Source organism: Cheilinus undulatus, linkage group 9 (genome assembly GCF_018320785.1).
Source record: "Cheilinus undulatus linkage group 9, ASM1832078v1, whole genome shotgun sequence".
Taxonomy (NCBI): domain Eukaryota; kingdom Metazoa; phylum Chordata; class Actinopteri; order Labriformes; family Labridae; genus Cheilinus; species Cheilinus undulatus.
Window position 1 is genome coordinate 20,395,069 of NC_054873.1, and position 25,536 is coordinate 20,420,604.

The window sequence follows — 25,536 nt, forward strand, 5'->3', positions numbered from 1 at the left end:
TAGATCCTTATTTTTATAATTCCTTTTTTAAAATCCGTTAGTGTAACCCAAAAAAAGATCTCTGACCTGATTCTGAATCCCTCAAGAGGAGGCAAACGTTCACTAGTTTGTCTCATTTTGAATTGAAAAAGAGGCTTGTAGGGAAGAAGCAGTTGAAGATGCTCACATTTTTTTCCTCTGACCACAGAGGTCAAATAATGTAAATGTGTTGAGGATGTCTGCACAGTGGTGAGCAGTTTGCACTGGTGTACTTAAGAGTCGCTAATCTTCTTAGTGTGGCTAAGTACCTAGCTAGAAATCAGCTACTGGCCAGATTGTCTCTCTGCCCCGGATAAACGACTCAGACGACAACAAAGCGACAGGCCTCCAGGAAAATATGCGGCATGGTCGCTGCCCTGGCGTGAAATATGCACCTCACCTCCTTTGGAACCTGCGTTGACAAGGCTGTGGAAGAGCTTTTGGTGGGTCTCCTGGACGTGAAGATGTTTGGCAGCGGCACCAAGAAGTGGTTTGTGAAGAAGCAGAAGAGGCAGCAGCATCAGAGGCTCGGTGGCAGGAGGCCATGCACCAGGAAGAAGAAGAGATGGGCGGCGAACATCCTCAAACAGCACCGACAGAAGATCCTGAACGAGCTGGATGTCAACACGGTGCTGCCCTACCTGGTGTATGATAAGGTGTTTTCTCTGGGGGAGTACAAGGAGATACTGGGACACGAGTCCAGGAAGAAACGGACGGAGATATTCTTGGACCGTCTGTCCACAAAGGGGCCTTCTGCTTTCTGCTCTTTCTGCTCTGTTTTGGAGGAAGTGTGTCCCCACCTACTCACGTGTTTCCTGCTTGATGGAGGTACAGCTATTTATAGGCACCATTTAGCTTTATAACTACAAAAAACAAAGGGCCTGATGGGGCTGTTTTTACTTGGCTAAAGGGCTCTATGGAACTAATTTCAGAGTGCACTTTAAAGACCAGGACAGTTTAATGGTTTGCAGCTGCATATGAAGTATTTGTCCTCCATTTTCACTTGTGTTGCTGTGATTTTTCTGTAAAAAGAGACAAAAAAGGGGTAGAAAACTACTTTGCAGTAAGCCAGCCACACAGACTAAGAGCTAGCAAAAATAGCTTCTTAAATCTGGTTGGCTGAAGGGATTACCTTGTTGCTAGCGTTCCTAACTAGCCTCTGACAACATATGGCCTCAGCGCCGCTGCAGTCTGCAGGACCTTGTCAATGCTGCACTACTCCCAATCAATATGCTTTACTTACATTTACATAAAACTCTGGAGAAAATGAGGCACACTCACAGCTCAGAGAGGCTAATTTCTCCAAATTAAGATGTTGTGAATGCTTCTGCTTCCTCACAGACAGAGGGGGAGAAGCGCACTTTAAGATCAATAAAAGAGGCTAATATTTATCAATGTTTTCCTACAGATGGTGCTCCAAGACATGGACGCAAAGGAGGACCCCCTGTGCCTCCGAACAGTCCAAGAGAGCCCCATCTGTGCCCCCCTCCCATGTATACCGACCCCATTTTCAACACCAGGTGAGAGCCCTGTCACGTATCAAAGATGTTATGAAACACCTAGAGAGCTTTAATTTCTGCTGGATTACTCACGGTTTTATTAAGTTGTTTCCAAAACACATTAGACAAACTAAATCTCTATGATGAGGTTAAGTCTGAGCCTTCTTGGTGTCAAAGATGACACGAGAGAGCTGCAATTTGCCAACCACATCAGTTCTTCTTAATATATTTTCTTGGCTCCTCTCAGATGCTCTTAAAGACTCTCTTCATGTTTTTGATACTTATGATCACATTTCCAAAATATTCATCTGACGTCAGGTGATGGCATCAAGTAAACCTGATAATTCCAGGTACATTTTCTGCTCTTATGCTGTAACCTCATCTGGCACTGAAGGAATATGCTAAAGACAGTTTATTTTCTTGTAAATGCAGCTAATATACAGTGCCTGTAAAAATATTCACCCCTTTGGATGTTTTACCCTTTTACTGATCGAAAAGTTACAAAAAACTCTCTTTAATGTCAAAGTGAAAACAGATAGCAGTTGATTAAAAATATGTGACGTAAAATAAGTGGCTGCATAAATATTCACCCCCTTTATATTGACTGACCTTTTTCAACAGAGGTCCCGCCAGTTGGTGCTGGTAGACCCACAATTAGTGAAATGAGGATCACCTGAGCGCAGCGACTGTGTCTCAGGTGATTGTACTATAAAGGTACCTGTGCCTTGAAGGTCCAGTAACTTGTCAATCAGTACTCCTGGCTACCATTACACCATGAAGACAAAAGAACACTCCAATTAACTTAGAGAATGGTTGTTAATGAGACTAGGTTAAGACCTAGAATATGGCTGACCTAAACTATCTGGGATGCCTGAGGGGGATATCCAAGGGGGTGAATACTTTTTAAAGGCACTGTTCATCCGTACCTATATCTGCTTTTTATTTTCTGATGAACTCATTTGTTTGCTTACTTTTTCAAATTAAAAAAGAAAAGAAAGAACAATGACTCCAAAGTTCATTGAATAGTTTAACCCTTTAACCCTAGAAAAGGTTAAAGTCATGGGACAGTTGAGGACATTAACACATCTACAGTACATCAGAGGCTTGGGACTAGTATACATTTTGATTTATCCTTGTCTTACTGCATATGCTGCTCATTTGTGTTGCACCCCATGGCTTCTTTTCTTAAAGTGGTGGATGCTGTCGTCTTGCTGCTCTTTTTTTCCCTGCATGATTTCTTTGCTATCTTGAGCGAGCTGATTGTATTGCTGCTATCATACTGGTTTCTTTGCCATTTTGTTCACATTCAGCAAAAAAAAACAGCAGCTGTAAATCAGCTGATTTCAGGTGTTGTTAAATAAATACACAGATTCCCAGTGCCACAACAATGCTCTCATGTTTTATCTTGCCTTTACTCTAGAACCCATGGCAGCACATTTCTAGTGTCCCAGTGGGATTTTACAGTGTTTACAGATGTGAAATGAATAAAGGAGTGTCATGTAAAAATGCAGGAGCCTGCCACAAGAAAGAAAATTTACCAGCCTGATGAACATCACTGTCACATCCTCCCTGACATGTCTGATATGGTCATAAAAATAGGGAACAAAGCTTTCCATGATGCAAGAAAAGAAGTACATTGAAATGGCACCACATTGTCAATGGTTTACTTTTGTATTTTCCATTTTTTGCTTGATTAAATATCTGCTCCTTTGTATCTTATTATGAACTTTAATTTTCAAAACCACTTTAATGGTAAAAATTGGCATAATTTGAGGTATGATATGAAGTATTAGTAGAAAAATATCAGACTTGAAATATTGTCATTGCTCCTCAAACACATTGACATCATAATGCCACCTGCATACACACTATATGGACCAAGGATCTGGCTGCCTTACTATTAAACCAACAGGGACTGTGTTGAGATTGTATTTAAATACATGTGCCATGGCCCCTCTTTTGCGGCTATAACAGCTTCTATTCTTCTTAACAATTCATTCTGTAGAGCATTTATGAGGTCAGGCATGTGGCTCGCGCTGATCTCTGCTTCATGGCATGGGTTTCCATGACCGAGCATGCAAGCCTCACATGACCAAGTGCAATGCCAAACGTTGGATGGAGTGGAGTAAAACACACTTACACTGGACTGTGGAGCCGTGGAAACTTGTTCTGTGGAGTGACAAATCACCCTTCTCTGTTTGGTAATCAGATGGGCGTGTCTGGGTTTGGTTGATGATAGGAGAACGCCTGACTGCAGTGTGCCAACTGTTTAAGTTTGGTGGTGGAGGGATAATGGTATGGGACTATTTTTCAGGGTTTGGGCTAGGCCCCTTATCTCCAGCGAAGGCCAATCTTAATGCTTCAGCACACAGAGACATTTTGGACAATGCTATGCTTCCAGCTTTGTGGCAACAGTTTGGTGAAGCCCCGTTTCTATTCCAACATGACTGTGCCCCAGTGGACAAAGCAAGGATTATAAAGACATAGTTTGTTTAGTTTGGTTGAGAACTTGACTGTCCCACACAGAGCCCTGTGCTTGTGCCTGTAGCTTCCTACTTTAATATGGCCAACGCTGTATTAGAGTACATGAATTTGAATACATTGTCTTACAGTCTCTGTTGATTTAATGGTAAAAAAAATACACTCATACATTCATCCATCATTTGATTGATATGTACAGTTTGATTGCACTCTGTATTTTCAGGCTTTTTATGCCTTCATTCAGAGAGGAGATCAGTGGATAAAGTCACAGGCCGGACTTGAACTCATACATAGGCCATCTGTGCCGCAGAGCCCATAACACATTTGACTGTTTCCATAGGTGTAGCCAAAAAGACTTGCCCAACGGCTTTTGACTTAAAAAATACTATTGGCAAGATGCTTTTAGCCATGTGTATCAAATCAAAGAATGAAAAAAAAACTAAAATAAGAGAAAAATACTGCCAAGAGAAAAAAACTGAGGCCTAGTTTTATCCTCTTTGTCTGAGTCCGGCCTCACAAGGTTGGAGGTAATAACATGAAGCTACCTAGGTTCAAATGACTGGAATCAACAGTTAATTCATAAAAGGAGTGCGACCTGAACATCTAACAATCGATAGAGTCAGAAAATCTTTTTAGTGTGAAAATCACAGTGAACAGCAGTAAGACAGTAAAGTCCCTTTCTGCTTCAGCTTTACAGAAACGCTTAATGACAGTTTTTTCCTTTATGTCTCTCCCAGCTGATATTTGACTAATTTGGCAGAAACTGCCCACAAGTTAAGGCTATAACTGCACTGATGTACCGCTACAGCAATAGTTCGACTTTACTACACAGTTAAAAGACATGACTTAGCAAGAGGAGTGTAAAATGACATCTGCTGAGCCATTCCTTTTTTTAAGAGAGCGACTGGAGCACAGTGGAGTGAGGAAGCTTTGACACCTTGTATGTCAGGCCTGTGAATGCATCATGACTGACTGACAGTGACTTTGTTGGTGTGGAGCCCTTGGAGAGTTCTTTGGCCCTGCTAAGACAGGAGCAGGACAGCGTGTGCGTGTCTATGTGTTTATATGTGTGTGGTTTGCTTGAAGTGAGGAGACAGACGAGCTGATATGCTCCCCAGACCGTTAAGAAGGCCTCTTTAATGTATGACAGCGAAGTCAGCATGGAGACAGCTATCCCAGTGGTCTGGCCCTGGGCGTTGACACACACATAAACACAGGGGAACGCACATACAAGGCCTGACAGAAACAGATCAACACACAACAGAATCGCAGCACAGATAGGCAGAATGGACACAGGGCTTCTTCAGGAGATGCAGCACGATAACGAGGAAATGTAAGTCTTCATTCGTAATCTTTATCATGTTAAAGACTTGATGTGTTGTGAGTGTAATGTTTAAGTCTGTAAAGTAGGGGGGAAGTTAGTGAAGATTATGATGTATTTTATATTTCTTTTTTACTTGTTCATTTCAGGAAAAGTGAGGCTGTTTCTGGCAAAGTTGACTGGATGTACAAAGATAAAAAAATGGCGTAATCTTTTGTTTATTCACTCTCAGGAGAAGTAGGACAGAAAACGCCCCAAGTCATGGATGCTTGGCTTCAGAATCCGTGTGCCAGCGTGTGTCCCCATGTGACAGAGGGAAGCACGTCTGCTTGTTAAAAATTGTGGAAAAAAACCTGAGAACATCTTCCTTGCCTTGAACCGTGACTGTCGGCACATTGACGTGTGCTTGTGTTGTTTTTGAACCGTTCTGGTGTGCACACTTTCCCTGATCCACAGCAGAAGAGGGGATTGATTGTCAGCTGTGCAGGTTCAAAGAGACACTGTGTTTATTAGTTTGGCTTTTTCGTGTCCGCCTCTGCTCGGCATCCTGCTGACTGAGAACGAGCATGCAGCATTTAATCACATCCCAGGGCTTCTGTCTTAAAGGGCACAAAGGACTCATGTATCACTGGGAGAGCAGCGTGGAAGACTGATGTGAGGGTGAATTTAGTTTGAGGACCGTTGGCTGCCACGCTGTTTTTGTGGGAGTTTTGTAGTGTTTGTGACCAGCTCTCTGTAGACATTTCAATCTGACTCCTCTCATTAAAGTGCTGTTAATATCCATTAAATGTTATAATTTACTCGTGATACATTATCTTTTATGATATCGGGCTCACAAAATGATTTCAGTCGGCAATACTTTGTCAAGAAACACATATGATTTGCCGTTATAAGATTTCTTCTTTATAAGCAGCTGCTTTATAAGCATTAATTTTCAGTTATTGCTGTTATTTATATTTCTATAGTTCCAACATCTCCCTTCTCTTCCTTGAGCCTACATGGAAAGCACCAAGCAGGAACAGCACAAGCCTAAAAGGAAAGCCTGAGGCAGGGAGAAGAGCAGCAAAAAACTCAGAGCTGAGCAGGCATCAATAAGACAACAGAATGACATTGATTAAGTCAGCAGCAGAAAAGGAGGAGCTAGGGTGGAGGAGGGTGACTTGCAAAGGGAGCAGCTAAGAGAAGCCAGTTTAGAGCAATTTAAATATGGCAGCATGAGTGTGATTAGCCAATACCGTTCTTGGAGTGAATCTGTTGATGAGGGCTTGCTTGAGATCAGCTGATCTCGATTTTAAGGCAGCACTTGACTCCATGGCCTGCCTGATCTACACTCTACACTTATTTTCACATCTGTTTTCAGTTGAAGTGTGACTAAGAATCTCTTCTTGAATAAACATTACATTACATTAATTTCAATTTACTGAAAGTAAAATGCTAAATATGTTACTTTTCGTTGTCTGTCCTAAAACCGTGCATATTTTTCACTACAAAACACAGCAGTGATAGTGCCTGACACAAATACCCCGTTACAATTTTGCCTAATGCAAAAGGAGGTTAAATCAAATTTTACATCAAGTAAATATATGAAGGGCAAAACAATCTTTTTAGTGTTCATTCAGTGTTTAAATCCAGTTACGAAACAAACTGATTTATACTGGTACCTCTTATGAGTTAAAAAAAATCAAAAAGACCATCTGTAACAATGTTGATCATTTTTGCTTATTTATTTATAATGTTTAAACAGCTGGCTGGGAGTAGGAGTCAGCCGAATGCTAATAAAGCAGCCCTTTTCTACATCTCAAAAATCTCCACTGATTGATCCATTTTTTAGGTTATTCTTTGAGCTTTTATTTTGACAGGAGAGATGAAGATAGACAGGAAATTTGGGGAGAGAGAATGGGGGAAGACATACACCAAACAGCACTGAGACCTGGAATCTATCCTGAGATCAGTGCATTGAAGATTGATACTTAAGTGATGAAAATAACAGGAGAGTATTTGTATGTCAATATTTCAACCAATTTATCTCCTCTTCTTGCAATAGATGGCTGCTTTTTCCATGATAATGAAGTAATTTCACAAGTGCTCCAGAAAATTGGCGAAAAAGGACACTTAATGATGGGGACAGGGTATGAAATTTGTCCGTTTTGTCCCTTTTCTTTTTCATATCAGGTGTTTTGGTCCAATCATGCTCCAAACTGTGACATATTCAATGAACTAAACATGCGTTGTTGAAAATTCTTTGGAAACTTGAGTTACGGTTCATCATAAGATGAACTGGTGGCCAGAGGCCAGGACAGTTGAGAATCACTGGTCTAGAGTCTGCAACCTCCATTGAAGGATGCTAGCCCTGAAATGAGAAACAACTATACTCTATTCTTAAAAACTGCCATTTTCTTCCACCTTGCCCGTATTCTCTTCTTCAGCTACTGCTGTCAAACAAAAGAAGCTAAAGGCAGGTAGTGCCCTCTGCAGGTTAAAAGAATATAATGAATATTTTAGTCTAATTGATTTAAATACTCTGTATTCAAATATTTAAAATTTTTTATCATGAGATATCGTTACATCCTAAGTCTTACATGCAGGTTAATGCAGAAATGTAACATCAGGATATTTCCCCTCCTCCCGCTGAGGAGGATGCCATGTGTTTGAATCTTTGGCCTTATATGCATACATGTGGCTGCAGCGATGATGTAAGTCACAGCGCCTTCATCCATAAGTGGAGAAAATGAGATGCTGGCAGGTTTAGAAGGAGGAGGAGGAGAAGGAGGTGGAGGAGGAGAGATTAGCCCGAGCTGCGAGGTTATGCTTCTCCGTGCTGATGACTCACCTCGCAGCACATAGAGAGAAAGCACTGCGACAGCGCTGAGGTGTGACTCTGTGTGTGTGTGTGTGTGTTTCATTACTCTTGTTCTTCTTGGTGCAGTGCATTCATGTGAAGAGGACTTTCTCTGTGAACTTCTCCTCCTCGTTTGGTGCAAAAGTAATAAATCACGGTGTTACAGCGGTAGTGGTTCTCAGGGCTTTCATCCAGGTTTGTCTCCTCTGGGAGCAGCCTCCGAGTCCTACAAACCAGCTTTGATTTTTTTTTTCTTTACAGAATAAAGTGGACAAGAGAGTGTAAGGACACGAGAAAGAAGGGCAGCCCCATCTGTCCTATTTACTCGCTGGGTAAAAAAGTACCTTAGTGTGTTAACTGCACATTCATGCCTGTGAGTCTCTCGTGTGTGTGAATGTGCAGCGTGCAGTAGGAGATGTCAGCAGTGGGTTCTCATGTGAGAAGGATAATGATGGGGCAGGCTGCTCAGGAGAGTGGGGGATGCCAACGTGCAATCAAAGTGCTGCAGTGGAGTGTGCATGGGTATGCAGTGGGCTTCAGACTGCAGCAGCACAACTGAGCTACTGCTGTCTTCAACGCTTCCCCACTGACACACTGCTGCAGGTTCCCATCCACAGACTACATATTAAGATGGACAGAGACACAGCTGCTCAGGAGTGAAGCCAAATACTTAGGGCTCCCCCTGCTGACTGGCTGCAGCATTGGTTATAGACCCACTTCCTCCATGTTAACAGATAGGACTTGAGTCTAACTTGAGTTACACATAAAATAAAATGCGTTCACACATACAGCTCACTGTGGTAAAATCAGGGAAATTTTCAGTAGTTTTGTGCATTTTTGAGTGAGGCTTAATTGAACTTTAAATAATCCTAAGTGTCCAATCCAAACCAACAAAATACCCTCTTCTGGTATGGACTTTAGGATCTGATGGATCTTTGAATTTTTATTGATTTTATTCAAATTTTAATGTGTCCTGGTTTCAATTTTGAGGTTCCACCAGCCAGCTCAGATATTTGGCTCCAAATTACATCACTTTTTTATAGAGGTGTAACAGTTGACAGAGGTTTTGGTTTTGGTCGTACCTCACTGGAGCAGTTCAAAATTTTTTAAAAAAGTCTTTCATTCACATTTCTAAGTTTGACTTATTTATTAAACTAAACTGGCACTGTAAAGTTGCTGATTGTTTCATGTAGTGTATTCAAAACTACCTGTGATAGTTGGAACAGTCTAACCTGACACGCCAGATGGCCTTTTCATTTATCCATAGCATCTGATGTATTTCACCTTCATCTGGGCAACCATTGCCCATGCATTCTTGAAAAGGCAGCTGGATTGACGCTCTGTTACGTTCATTATTGGCAAGTCAGAGTGACAAGACATATAACATGGTAGGCATGTGCAAATCCACTAGAGTGTGCCTGACAGGGAGGTGCCGTTGTTTCTAAAGCCGTTTCAGACTGGATGCATGAGACAAGCATCTTTGCTGTGGCGTGGCTTGATTTTCAGTTTGTTTGTATGTTAACAAGTCAGGGCTTTCAAACTGCCTGCCTGAGCTGCATCTCACAGGCCTGGTCCCCGCGGCTCAGGCATGGAGACTTTAGAGGATTGAGGTCTTGCCTTTTTTTCCCACGCGCTGTGCACAGACCAAAGCCAACAAGAAAATGATGAATAGAGAGCCGTATTTACCATATGGTAGCACACATGCACGTCCACATCAGTAGAATATGTTTACAACATGTTTCGTGATGACCCAGATGAAGGCAACAAGCTTAAAAGCACCTATTTAATAAAGTTGTTCTCCAGACTTCTACTATTTGTGAAAGTTTCTGTTTCCACACTGGTAGAACATGTCACAGGAAAGATAAACATGAGTGCACTTCTGGTTTGTGCATTTCAAAGTAAAGCCTGCTTTAGCACTTTTTGGAGAAACTCGCTTCATTTGTACAAAATGCTTTTTTTTTTCAATTGTCTGTGAAACATATGAAAGCCTGCTTTGTTTTGACACGGAGTTTATTGCAAACTCCAAGTGGGCTTTCATGTGTTTTGCCCTGAGGATGGGCTTCCGTCTAGCCACTCTGCCATAAGTCTATCGAAGCAGGGCTGCAGTAATGGTTGTCCTTCTGGAACTTTGCCCCATCTCCACACATGATCGCTGGAGCTCAGTCAGGGTGACTATCGGGTTCTTGGTCACCTCTCTTACTAAGCCCCCTCCCTCCGATTGCTCAGTCTGGCCCAGCGACCAGCTCTTGGAAGAGTCCTGTTTGTGCCAAACTTCTTCCATCTGAGAATTATGGAGCCCACTGTGCTTGAACACTTATATCATCCTGATATTTCTTTTTCTTTTTTTTTTTCGTTTTAATTTGTAACGATTTCTAAATTTTAGTTTTCCCTTTGTCATGATGGAGCACTGAGTGTAATTAAAATCAAAAAGGTTTTTTTTTTTTTAAACGGTAGCAACAAAGTTGAAAAAAGTGAAGGGTGTCTGAATACTTTCCGAACGCAATGTACCCATGTATGTTGCTAAAGTGTGCCCATCTAACTTGTCAAGATAGTCAAGCTAGCATTTTTCAAACACTCAAAAACATAATGAACTGGATTGACTTTTTAGGTCGGTAGCAGGATTTAGCAGAAGTTCAGTTAACCACAGTTACAAAAAAATCAAATAATAAAATCACCCTTTTTACAGTGCACACCAAAAAATCAATAAGCCATAGAACCAGAAAATCACATTAGGCCGTTCACATGTTTTTATTTGTTTATTTCTGTCAACGTTTGTTTTTAAACAGATGTTAATGGGACTTCCAGTGTTTTTTGGAGCCAACATCAAGTGGACACTTGTGGAACTGCACTATTTTCCCTTTGCCTTTCCTTTATTTTTCAGCATTTAAGTCTGCTGTTTGGTTCCCATACACACACCTTGTCTTCCGTGTGTGTATGAAAGAGAAATGGAGCAACGTGCATGTGTGTGTGTCTGTGTTTCCCCATCCTCTAATGACTGTTGTGTCGTACATCCCTGATAATGATGATGCGTGGGGTCTGATTAATCATGGGAGCGCCCTGAATGGCGTTCTCATCGATGGGAGGTGACAGGGTGCATTGCTGGTAGCTTTGTAGGAGCATTGCGCTGCCTTCATGATTCTATTAGCGCTGTATTAGGTGAGTGTTGACTGGATGCAAGATGATACTAACAGGAAGCAGCGGCATCACTGCCAGCATGCAGCCAAGACTGAATGTAGGTTTTAGAACCTCAATATTAAGTGTCTTCTTCCACACAAATGAGCATAAATCAGGTCATTCTTTGTACGAGCCTCAATTCTTTACAAATATTTCTCAAGGCACGTTGCAAAAAAGATCATGTTAGACTGTAACCCTACACAGAGACCCAGTATTAATCCACCATGAGCAAAACATATGGCACTATTTAGCTAAGTGACAGGGGAAAGGAAATACACTATATGGACAAAAGTATTTGGCAATTTGCCCATTATGCAAATAGAGACTGTAATGACACTGTATTCTAATACATGTACTTTAATATGGAGGATACATGTGAACAATCAGCGCTACACAAACAGTGGCTTACAGACCTCAGCTTACAGTGCTATAATAATGGATATAATAGTAGAGGTATATGCCGTTTCAAAATAACTGTTTTCCAGTGGGCTCTCTTTTTAATTGATATTGATTCATGCATTTTTTTTTCTCCAGTAGCAGGATTTAGAAATTACAAACAAATTTTATTTTATTATAACACCTAATTTCAGATTTCTCACATCAGGAGGGATCCAAGTCTAACATCGCTCAGACAGAGGTAACAGTTCTCGACACTTGGCTGCAGACTCGCCTCCTGTCTGGACACCAATCTCTCAGTCTGTGCTGTCCTTATGAACTTGTCCCAGGAAAACTTAGAGGGAACTTCTTCAAATTTAGCAGTTACCTACAGACTTCAGAGTGACAGGAGTGAGAAGTAAGTTTGAAAGGACAAGGTCGCTGTTATCCCCCAGAGGGCATTTTCAGCCATGAATCAATAATCTATGCAAGACTGATGCACGAAGAAGGCGACGTGTAAGTACAGTAGAACACATTTGTATGTGTAAAAGAGATTAAGAAGAATAAACCACTGTACATTTGTTCACTTAGTCTTATACAGACACTGCTGAAAACTCCATTCAATCTGCAGAGTAACTTTTTTCAATATTGTAAGAAGTTTATGACCAAGCTCTTTCATGAAGACATTCACACTTAATGATATTCATCCACTGAAGATGTTGGTGAAGATGATTTTAGGGTTGATGTTTATAAGACTTTTTATGGATGATGATGTTTATGATGAAGCCACTGATATTGTTGATTAACACCCTTTGCTTTACCTCTGTTTACTATCAGCACCTGTATCTGATCAGACTTGAAGCTTTTACTGATGTTATTTCCTCATTTTTAGAGCCTGTGTTGTTCTTACTCTCAGTTGTGTTACTTTGGGTAGAAGTGCCTGCTTCAGAGAAACTGTAACACTGTTGCATTGTAAAACACAATTATGTAATGAATGAAAAAACTTTTAAAAAATCTTATAGGATGAAACCTTTTTTTGTGGTAACATTTCCACCTCAAAGGTTTAAATTCAACTTTAATTGTACATAACGAGGCCTGTGACTCTTCTCATATTTTCAACTGATACCCCAGGGACACATGCAGCCCCTCTCTTTACTCAGTGCAGTTTCCAGGTCAATTTCAGATCCAAAACAGGAACTACCACCTGGCAGGTGTACACCTCTAAAACATTTACAATTTATAGACAGCAAAAGTACAGACAGTTGTAGGTTAAGAAGAAGGGCTGGGATTGCTCTGTAGTAATTCTTATGCGCAAGGGTAAATATGACCCCTAATGACCTTTGCTGTCCTAGATCTAATCCGTTAATCTTTGATTGGAGTGGATGGACAGATGGACAGCCCAAAACATAACGCCTCCAGCCTCAGCTATCCCCGGCAAAGAGGCATTTAAAATTGTATGAAGACAATATGACAAAAATCTGCTATTAGCACATGAAAACTAGAAATATTGTTATAATTATCTTTAATTACTAGTATCTTTACTATTCTTCATTAGAAATTTGTAGATATAATTGGCTGTATAAGATTCAATAGAACTCTTTTTTGAAACATGATTAAATCAATCTATCAATCTTTATTTGTATAGCACCAATTCATAACCAAAATTAAATGTATTTGATAAAATTAGGTTATTAATTAAAATATACTTAAAGAAACATAATATTCTGTTCATTGCTTTGGAAAGGCAGCTGACAATAGCTCTATGTTGTGTATAGCTCATTCAGTGAAGCATTACTATTGGCATCTGAGTTTAGAAATAAAAAATGTCGATTTAATAAATTGATTATTGCTGCTGTTGGGCCAAAACCTCTTGTCTCCAAAATCACTTCTTTTCAGGGAATGATAAAAACGCTGTTTTTAAAAATAATTTCACACTGAATGGTGATAGTCAGCATCTTTTTGACACTTTTTATGGCTTTTAAAATTTGTAAAAATTAACTGACAGCTGTAAAAGGTGACTGATAGGACTGATTTATGAGGGAAAAAAGGAGACACGAGGTTTTGCACAATGGAGATATGAGGTTTTGACCTGACTCAAGACCTTGTATATCCATTTTTCATGAATACATTTTTTTTTCATATGTCACTGTTACCCTTTACATCTGTCAGTAGGTTTTTACAAATTTTAAAGCAATACAAAGTGTCAAAAAGATGCTGACTGTCACTATTCAGTGTTTTTTTTTATCATTCCCTTAAAAGTGTTGATTTTTGAGGTAGGAGTTTTTGCCCAACACCAGTGACATGTATCATTGTTAAATTGATTTTTGTACAGTCATGTGTATAGAGTCGAGCTCAACACGTGGACACACGTGTGTCACACATCAGCCAAGGTCAAGCTTGATGGCATCTCTTTTATCTGGGCCTTTTTTACACCTGGTTATATACCTAGAGATTTCTGGCAGTTTTGACACTTTTGACATCCACAGCATGACCAGAGGCTCATGGCAACCCCATTACCAGCAGGATTGTACCGTAGGTCATGCGTACTTGCCACATCCACCCCTTACTCCAACCTGAAAGGTGTAGACTTTTTCAACAGATTATTTTCACAAGCCTCTGGTAATGTGCAAGGAGATCCAGAGGTCATAAGTTGTATCAATCCTCCTTCCTGCTCAATGGTGTCCTCAGACGACTTAACCTCCACATCCACGCATACTTAAGCCTCATTTTTCTGTCCAGGCATGCCTAAAAGTTCTCAAAACGTTGTCTTCTTTTGGCTAAAGATCACACCCTTCTTTTCAGGGTTTTTAATTCAAAGAAAATTACCTGGAAAAAATATGAAAGTACCATTAGAGTTCTTTACTAAATTCAAAGTACTGTCATTACACTCACTGCATCCATAATTTACATTCCCTTTGCCCTTAAAACTTTAAATTGAATTTTGAGTGATGACTTCAGAATATTCAAAATCTTTTGCTGTTTTCCATTTAAACACTTGAGTCTTATTCATATTTTTGATTTAAATCTGATAGAGTAGGGCCATTAGTGTAGCCCTGGACCTTCATGGTAGCCTCTGCATGTAGACTGACATTAACCTCCTTAAAGAAAGCCGGACCAGTGATTGGTCCGCTGGGTTACATCAGGTGTCTGCCAGCGTCTGAGTAATGTCTGTACACCAGTGAGAAAATAGCTACAGATGCCAAAACAAAAATACTGCGAATGCATTTCTTCGTGCTTGTCTCTTAACTGCTCTTGTCTTGTCTTTCAACTTGCATAGAATTTGCACTTCAGATTAACGTTTCTACAGAGTATTGCAGAGAGATGCAGACACACCAACGCACAGATATGCACAATAGCATAGGCCACAGCATAGATTCAAAGATATAAACCAGGCTTTGGGATTACCAATTCCCCCAAATGGACTGAATGTATTTCAACTCACATACCTGCTTTGACACCATAAAATGTTCCAAGAGTGTACTAGTGCATTTAAAGAGATAGCATGTGCAGTATCATAGTTATTTTTTAAAATGTTGATAATTTCAGTGGCTAGATAAGGTCTGAGGCCTTTTCACAGCAGGTACTGCATGAAAGCATTTCTGGACACATGAGCATGAGATGAATTTAGGTCCCTTAATGCCCCCAAGGCTTTTCTGCTTCCAGTCACCCAGAAGTAACTAGCTGGCAACCACAAAAAGAGCTGTTTCACATTTTAAAATGGCCCAATGTTCATTCTCTGCCTGTTATGTCAGCCTTTGTGGTAACATATAAAATACATATAGAAATCAAAACCTGGATGTAAAAATACTGAAGAGATTAACCTCTGACTTAATTAATGAGATGTTTTATGTTACCTGACCACACTATCGAAGCTTATGTGTTTATGTGACACAGAGAAACACAGTATCAGCGCTGTAGGTAAGCATGTAAGAGAATTTACACTGAGGGTGTTTTCATAATAAAGCTCCACAGAGTCATGGCTTTGTACATTTTTAGCAACATGAGCCACAGAGGGAGATGCTCCCTTGACACTGACGGTGTCAGAGCCATGTTGTTCATGTTTATCCCTACGCTGAAGACACAACATGCGCTTTATTCAAGTCAGACTTTTAATTAACAAACTAAATAATCCCTTTATCTCTTAACAGCGACTGCAGCATCGTCCTGCTCATGGAAGATAAATCTGAAATCCTCACTTTGCGTTTAGTCTGCGTCCTCCTCGGACCTGTCATGCTGTTTATACTTGCCGTTTAAGTCTGTCTGCTCCGATGAGAGTGAGGAGTGCACCGCTCCGCTCAGGTGAGAAGGCAGCTCTCCTCTATAAGACTTCAAAGTCTAGACTAATCGACTTACTCTGAAGCTTAGAGAGGCACCAGTGTGTCAGTCTATTGACTGAAAAGCTACACAGGCCTCAGTTTGCTGCTGATGATGGGCGGAGTGGGCACAGTTCACTCAGACAGAGCTGCTGTGGGCTGCACTTCTTAAATGAAAAACACTGAATCATCGGCAGGAGAACTGAGGAGCATATTTTCTCTGTCAAGCATTAAAATAAATGACGTTAACTTTAAGAGCATTTAAAATGACAACGTTAAAGTTGCCTGATACATTGCCAAGACATACACAATGAATATGCATTAGTCTTTTGTTCTAATAGTAACAATAACAGATTATTAGTCAATTTATTGAGAAATTACAGACATAACAAGTGCTTTTCAACATGTAAAACCCCCAATGATCAGTACATTTATATGCTAAAGTTAGGTGTTAAAATGGTAACATTTAATCCTGGATTATTTGAAAATAGCTACAGCATCCCTTTAATTATCATCATGGAGAAAATCAGCCAATGAGAGCATGATTGTAATAAATTAGTGTGAAAGTTTCCAGCAGCACCACCACTGCCTGTGTTTGAAGATACTGTTGAGAAGATACTGTTAATGACGTAGGTCTAATCCGTCAAAAAATACAACATGAAAAAAGGAGTGAATAGTAAGAAGAAAAAGCGTTCACAATTTAGATGTGCTCATACTCATGTAAGTCAAACTAAGGCCACCCATAAGGAAGGGTAAAAGGGAGAGCTTTTAGGGGTCCAGCTAAATCTGGGGCCCATGTAGCACAAAATGATGACCCATTGTAACTTTAAGCTGTGATTAAAATATTTCATTATCTTTTTTACCTGACGACCCCCCCCCATCAAAGCAATACATATTTGTTATGTAGTTATGCCATAGTATATAGCTTTCTTAAAAGTGTAAACACCTTTTCTTAAAACAGAATTATAATGGTTAAAATGGCAAAAATGGGTAAAATTGGGAAAAGTAGTAGAATCTGGTTAAAAGTGGCAAAAAATATGCTTAAAGAGGCATAAAGTGAGTTAATGGGGGCAAAAAAAACAGCCAGAAAGTTGCAAAAGTTGGTTAAAGGGGCAAAAACAGGAAGATAAAATTTTGGAAAGGGTTATGAGTGGTAAAAATACAGATTAACCTGGGAAAAATGGTGGAAAAAGCGGTGGAAAGGATTTTAAAGGGGCAGAAATTGGTGTTACAGGTAGTGGAATGGCATTGGAAAAAAGTGGCAAAAATTAGAAAGAGATTGTCAAAGTTGGTAGGAGGAAAAACGTGGAAAAGGGGTTAAAATATGGCAAAAATGTGTTTAAAGTTGCAAAAATACCCATTATCAGGCAAAAATTGCACTAAATTTCTAGACAGTGGCAAACAACAGTGGCAAAATGGGCACAAAAATCGATTAAAAGGGGTTATAAAGTGAGCACAAATAAATTAAATATTTACAACATGAGAACCCAATGATGGTTTGACACACTTTTCAGCTCCAAAATGAGGCAACTGGTAGCCGGGACACATGCTAGCACCAATGCTACTGATCCAACACACACATATTGATACTATCAGTAAATCATAAGTAGGGAGGGTCCATTCTCTGGGTTTATCAGGGGCCCAGCCAACTCTGTGGGATGGCCTGAGTCAAACTACATGTATTGCTAGTGAAGCAGTCAATTATTGAAAGGTTTCAATGCTTGCTAACTTCTTTATGTGGGATTTTATAGATGATGTTAATTGATATGTGTTGGTTATTTGGGGTGCTAATACAATTTGTAACTTTTTAAAAAGCTTCTTGCAGGGTGAGTGAACTTGAAGTTCTATGGAGCTTGCCACTGTTGAAAAAGGCTGAATATTTATTTAAAGTGCATAAAACATTTCTTCACATTATCAGATCCTGTCTAATAACAGTGTTTTATTATCATTTTAATTACGAACATATTTTTAAGCTGTTGAAAGAATTAATTAGCTCATGTGTTTTATGAATTTGAGAGTTATTTCTTCTCATACTGCAAAGGCAACATTAATTAAAGGGATATTTCTGTATTTTTGAAGTTGGGATGTATAAGGTACTTGATGATAGTAGTGGCATTAGCCTCCAGTGATTTCATTGAGCATTGCTCCTTCAAACAGGACATGCTGGAGATAGCTAAGCTAGACAGTGTAGCAGATGGGTAGTTTCTCTGCATATGTTTTTGAGTTTAAAGGCCACTAAACAACGCTGGCTCATTAAAAAAAAAAAAAAAATTAAATGCTCACACTAAAGGTCGCTGAATCACAGGCAACAACGTTCGCCAGTATGCAGGAAATAAACATCATCAGTGTGCGTCATCCATCTACACCACCAGTGCCATGGTAAATAATGAAGCAAAGCAACAACAAAGCCATTGTAAATGTAGTTCTATGTTTAGAAAAACATATGAAATCAAGATTTTCCTACTTGCTGAAATCCCACAAACTTCTGCGTTTGGGCAGTATCTCCATCCTAATGCAAACTTGCTGCATTCCTATCATCATTTGGCTAGTCGATGTAGGTCATAGTAGCAGTCACATTATGAGACCGTCATTGTAAATTTTTGACAATGTCAGAATTTTATCCCAGGCTATCTTTGGTCTCAAGACCATGACAGGGGCAACGTAGGATGACTGTTTTAGAGCCACAACTGGTCATCTTTCGTGTGGGACAGCCCAAAATCTTACAGTGTTACCAGGCTTTAGACAGGGAACTCTGGATGGGGAGTGATGCAGGCTGTAGGTGTCTGTGAGATGCTATCCTCAATCAGAAATTTCCCGACAAAGTGTTGTTGCTAAGCCCTACTCATGACAACAGTAGTTCTTGTGTGCATGGACTAAAGTTTCCACACCTATACCACCAGGAATAGGGACCTCTCCTGTTCAGCAGTATGAACTAAAACTTCTTTCCCCTCTTTCTTTCCGTTGACTCCCCATCCATTAGAGATCCTCTGTGTACTCTGGCTCATTAAAGTATCCCCTTAAATCCACAGTAAACAGCATGTCATCATCACTTGAGTCAAAACCACTTATTGAAGTGTTGTTGTAGCTTTCTTGTTGTTTTATCTGACAAAGCTTGCAGACTCAAACAGCTGTTCAGATACACTGATGTGGGAGAGCACGTAGCTGGTAGCTGGAGCTTGCATTGCAAAGTAGTGCCAAATACTGAAGCTTTCTGGGTGAGAAATAAAATGCTGAAAAACATGTTGATATAGCATACAATTAGCCAACATTATTTTTACCATTTTTACCTGAAACTGGCTAAAAATCAGAGCTGCTGTATCTGTCTGCTACGTTGTATAGCCTATTGTATCATTTTCAAAGGGGCAATGCTCTCTGAAATCACTGGAGGCAAATGCAACTACTATGGCCAAGTACCTTATAAAACCTGTTTTCAAAAACACCAAAACATCCCTTTAAGTAACACCTGATAATAAACAACCTAGTTGGAGGAACATTTTCTTTTGTTGTTATTGCACATGAAGGAAAAACCATAAGTCACTGTACAAGCTCTTTTGGTAGCATAAGTAGTTAATCAGCACTTTGAGTAAACTTTAAATGACTTACCTTTTACTTTAACTCGAGTAGATTAATAGACCAGTACTGTTACTTTAAATTAAGCAAATTTTAACCAAGGTAACAGATTTTATGCCATACACATGCAAGTATTGTTTGCTGAAGAAAATCTCATCTGGTTGTATTTGAATAGTCAAATACGGCCTCATTGTCCATGGAGAATGTAAACTTGAACACCTACCCTGTGGCAGTGTTTTCAGGCATCAAATATAACTCTATAGTAGCAGTAAATCTGGTTGTTGATGATCTTGTTTGTGATTGTAGCTCACAGCCAGACATTATTATTAAGTTTGATTTTTTTAAGTATCCAGCTAAAAACAGGAGCTTTAAACAGACTTTAAATATATGATTCCTTTAATTTGTAGTAATAGGTACTGGGTCATGAAGGGGATTAGGCACAGAGGGACATAAAAGTGGAGATTTCACCTAGTTTAACTTTAACTTCCCCTTCTCATATCTTAAATGTTATGCATTCTTATTCCTTCCACAGTCTCCTTTAACGTCACAGAGAGGCAATGTGTCACAGATATTTAAAAATGCCAACTCATGAAGGAAAAACTGCTTGTTACTAATTTCTGTGCAACACTGAGACCAAGGTAGCTAAAAGTGTTGCATCTAATAAACAAACAAATAATCCCTGTAAAATCTTGCTTTCTGTTTTGAGCTCCAGTTTTGACGGCAGTCCCAAAGACATTCGTCGGTTAACCGTCTGTCATTTTCTGTCACATAATAGAAATGCCGGTAATTTCCCCATGTGTATGTAGGATATTTAAAGGCATAAGCAGCAGACATCCGTGAAATTTGTCCGTCTGCTTATTTACAACAGAGGAAGCTTTTTCTGACTTTTAAAGTCACAAGTAATCGCAAAGGATTTAACAATAATCTTATAATGATGTAATTCACTGGACTTTTACTTTCCACTCGTACTGTCTGGAGATAGCTGACCAGATAGGCTTAATGCCACATGGGCTTAAAAGGTCACTGAATGTAAAAAACAACAGTTCTGAATGTTATATTTTTTAGCTTGATCTTCACTGATTTATAATGAAATGAAAAACACGAGGGGCAGTTACGCTCTAAATTTTATATCAAGCTGACTCAGACACATTTAACCCAGAGACTTTTTACAGAATTCAAATAACCAGCTCATGTGTTCAAAGGGATTTCACTTTCCAACCTGGCTCTCTGTTCAATCCAGTGGCTGTACTTTGTGATCAAATGTAGTGTAATTACATTTTACCTGCCTTTTAATGGCCTTATACTGTATTTATATCACTTATCAGAAAATTTTCAACAGTTTTTGGGTTGCAATCCATACAACTTTGAAAACTTATATCTTATTTTTAGCAGCATTCATCTACAACTACTTAAGACTAAGAGTCAAAAGCACTGGATGCCAGCAGCTCAGGTTATGTCCATGTGCCCCATGAACAGAGGCTGTTGTCCTCCAAGGCCAAGGAGACAATACGAATACTAACACAGGAGTTACTGAACTTCCATAACGACAACTGTTTGCTCCAGGCTGACACAAGAATCTGTTCTGCTGCAGACTCTACCAGCCTCAGGATCTTAGTAGTTTTATTGGTAAGGTAAATGTGAGCTTTAGTTTGGGAAAGAGGCAGGTTGTTAGGAAGGAATGTTGAAACTGGCTCTCACTGATGTTGGTCCTGACCAAACAGCCTGGTCAGGACCACCGAACAACCACCATCATTCACAGTGGCCCCATGTCAGACTATGCAACAAAAATCTTGTCTGTCTTGGCCGATGGACTGGTCACACTACAACAGTAATCCCGACTGCTCACTGTATGTTGACGTCATCACTGTCTCTGTGACTGAGTGCAAGTTCACAGGCTGTTGGGGGGGCGGGTCAAAGAGTGTCAGTCACTCCACAATGGAAGCACTCTATGTGATTGTTGCAGTCTTTTGCTTGTAAAAAAAGGAAATTAATAAACAACTAGAAAAGCACTCTGAGAGTGCAGACCTCTGTCATTACCCCTATCTCCCAATAGTAAAGAATCCCTTTAAAAATTCCTGGATCCAGACGGTGATCTGGATCACTCCCAAAATCTAATCAGTTCTTCCTTATGTCATTTCTGACATTTCCTGAAAATTTCATCAAAATCCGTCCGTAACTTTTGAGTTATGTTGCTAACAAACAAACTAACAAACCCTGCCAATCACATAACCTCCTCGGCGGAGGTAATTATGGATTGGATTATGTATAATAAGTATGGATGTATCAAGAGGAGGACAATATGGGCTGGTTCTCCTTCAGATAGGACTTAAGGTATGCATGTGATAACGCAAATAAAATATAATGAAAGTTACGCAATAGTTTTAGGGAATAAAAGGGGATATAAAGTGGTAAATCTTGTAAATGATGATGTAAAGATAAGGAGCAAATGCTCTCCTGTTGTTAGACATCAGGATTCATGTCATTATCGTCAGGTCAGGGTGCTAAACTAGATGATAATGTACAAAAAATTCTGATATGCTAGTCTTGTTGAATCGTGGTCATGGGGCGTCTCGGACGCGTCGTTAATTATGTCACGCTTTAAGACCATTTGTCGTTCCCGACGCTCTAAATCGGGCCCGAGTTTTGACGGTGAGCTGTGACGTTGTAACCTGACACTTCAGATGGATTCGTTTCACACATCCATCTGGAAAACCTTTCATACGGCAGAGGCTTTGAAAAAAACCTCAGAGGGTGATTAGATGAACGTTCTGTCTGTCACATCAGAGCAACAAAACACGTGACGTAGCCACTAGGAGTAAATCCATAGAGAACTGCACAACATGAATCATGGCAACTGTTGACATGTAGACAATTGTTTTCTAAAAGAAAACAACTAAATGCTGTTCTTTGGTCTTCTTTTAATGAAGAAATGTTGTCAAGTTCTGATATAACTGACACTGTAGCAGCATCCACGCTATTGTCTTCCACCATGATTGCACTAGCCTCTTGTTGCTCGCTTATGTCACAACTCCACCGCGCCCGAAAGTACTGCCCCTGGTAGCTGATTTGTCCTGTCACACTTAAGACGCTTCCTCTTTTGATGCTGGAGGGAAAAGTCTCAAAAATTGGAAAACTTGAAGATACTTACCAACCTTGCAAAGCAGATGGATTCGCCCGTTTCTGGGTCTCTCACTGGCATATTCATCTTGCAAAGCTCCCATCTGAACAGATTGGGCCCTGTGAGAAATTGACAGGACCAATCAGGAGTAAGAGGCAATACTCCCGGGTGCTGCAGAGTTGTGACGTAAACACGCAGCGACAAAAGGCTGGTGCAATTATGGCAGACGAGAATAATGTGGATGCTGCTATAGTGTCAATTTTATCAGAACTTGACAACATTTCTTTGTTAAAAGAAGAAGAAAGAACAGCATTGAGTTTTTTCTTTTCAAAAACAACAAAAGTCATATACTGACATGTCTACAGTCACCATCGTTCATGTTATGCAGTTCTCTACGGAGTTACCCCTCGGCAGCGGTTACGTCACGTTTTGTTGCTCTGATTGGCCTGTAAAGATGTGACAAACAAAACGTTCATCCAATCACCCTCTGAGTGTCTTGTTTCAAAGGCTCTGCCCTTTCCCAAACATCGTCTATGGGGGTTTTGCCAGATGGATGAAAAAAAAAAAAACAAATGAAAAAAAAAACAGCAATGGAAGAAGAAACTTCTTAGTTGAATTGGAATAAAAGTTCTCTCAGCTGCAACTGAGGGAGGAAAAATGTGGGTAACTGTAAGGTGACTGTATCAAAAAAGAAAAAACATTTGCTTTGCAGCTACCATAACTCCTCATAAAATCAGCAAAGTGCTTGCTCTTCTGGTGTGGTCCTCCCAGTAGTAGTAAAAGAACTCGTAGGATCCACAGCCAGGGCAGAATACCAAAGAGTGTCTAGTTCCACTTTGTTTTTAGAAGGATCTTTGAAAATAAAGTCCATCCAAACTTTCTCTTTTTTTGTTAAAAAACTCCATTACAATAGATCTATCCAGTACGAATAAGTTGTTCTTTACATGCAATCTCTATGAGTCATTACCTCAGATAATTACCCTTGCGCCCCTATCAGACTGAACTCAAGCAACTTCTGCTTTTTGCAGCAGCCAGGAGACTCTAACGTGTCACACATCCTGTCACTTTTCTTTTTTAACAGCTGTTAAACTTATAATCACACTAAAACATGCATGCAGCACAGATATGTTCACATTATATCCTTTTCCACATCATAAACTTCTATTGGAGAAAGATGTCCTGAAAGATAGCTCAGCTAAATTTACCACCACTTTGTCAGTTTTATGTGTTTCAATTAAATAATACTTTTCCATCCAATTAAGTAATTCTAATTTAAACCAATAAATACGTCTCATGTAATAGAATAATAAATAGTATATAACTGAGATGAATAGACCGAGAATTCAAGTAAATATAGCTCAATAGAATTTACCTTATTTACTTTAATTGTGTTTATGTAATATAGTTAATGGACTTGAGCTTGTGTAACACTTTTCTAGTTGTGCTGTCATCCATTCCCATGGAGAATTGGACATCAGTATTAGTTAATCCCATTCATTTGCATCCAAACACATTTTTACAGCACCAATCAAGAAGTTGAGTGTTTTGACCAAGGACAGCATTTCTTTATTGAAAGTGGACCAGAGAACCAGGCTGAAAGCTTTTCTTGGCAGCAGTGATGTTTTGCACTTCTTCCAACATGCATGAGTTTTATCCAACAACAAGCTCCACTGTTGGTAAACTACAACAGCGCCAACTGGAGTTGTGCATGCTTTATATGCAACCAACTCCTTTTTCATATGTGCCTTACAGATTCTTGTCATATTACCAGCAGTGGAGATTCTAGAGTGTGCTGGGGCCCAAAGCAAAAATTCCCAAGGGGCCCCTCTGACAAGTGTTAAACGTATTTATAAATAATCTGAAACCAACAAAAGAGGTCAGAAACTGAAACTTTAAAAATTCTTCAAATTCCACTTAAATGTTTTAAATGTTCTCCTTGGACATAACTTTCATTATTTATAGCTGAAGACAGTCGCATGCTGGTGTGTCAACATACAGTAACAGCGAGCTGACGGAACGGGAACCCCAGGTTAACGTCTCCAGCTCTGCTAACAAGGCTAACTAACCATTAAACAATTAACAGCCAGCCTTACACCTATCGCTAGTTTAAGTGTTTGCCACACATAATTATCTGCTCCACTTACCGCTGTCTTGCTTTCTCCTTTCTTCTCTTTCTTTTCTCACTCCCTGATAAGTAGCTACGCTTCATTTTGCATGGCTGACTTTGACGTTACTTTGATTGACACACTTCAGTAAAGTTACTGGACGTAGGTCACGTAGTAGTGCGACAGAGATGACATGGGGCCCCTTTAGGAAGGTATCCATCTAAGATGTCATTGCAATTTGACCACTGGTTGTTTGATGGGTTAATGGGGTAGGTCACTGCAGTTACAACATTTAAGGACATTATTATGGAGTAAAATGAAAGAAAACGGACTCAGAGTGCAAAGGCCTTTACTCTGATGACCACTCAACAGTCACTGCTGTAACTTTGTGTTGTTTTTGCACTACCACACCTTTTTTATACCCTGTCCATTTCATAAACCTCTGTATATATGTTTATTGGTATATTTATATTTCATTTTTTTGTGCTATAAAAACTTTTTACTCAGTATTTGCCCATTTCAGTGTTTTACCAGCCAAGGAGGTTATGTGATTGGGTGGGTTTGTTTGTTTGTTAGTTTGTTAGCAACATAACACAAAAAGTCATGGACAGATTTTGATGAAATTTTCAGGAAATGTCAGAAATGGCATAAGGTATGAACTGATTAGATTTTGGGAGTGATCCGGATCACCGTCTGGATCCAGGAATTTTTTTAAAGGATCCT

At 39.7% G+C, this 25,536-nt stretch overlaps 1 protein-coding gene across 1 annotated transcript in view; it reads left to right on the plus strand.

Annotated features, from left to right (window-relative positions):
- The first annotated feature begins 280 nt into the window (after positions 1–280).
- Positions 281–25,536, plus strand: part of LOC121514478 — a 70,750-nt gene continuing 45,494 nt past the window's right edge. The window contains exons 1-2 of the mRNA XM_041794601.1: positions 281–846; positions 1,427–1,538. Coding sequence (XP_041650535.1) covers positions 408–846; positions 1,427–1,538 — 551 coding nt within the window. The 5' untranslated portion in view covers positions 281–407. The remainder of the gene's footprint in view (positions 847–1,426; positions 1,539–25,536) is intronic.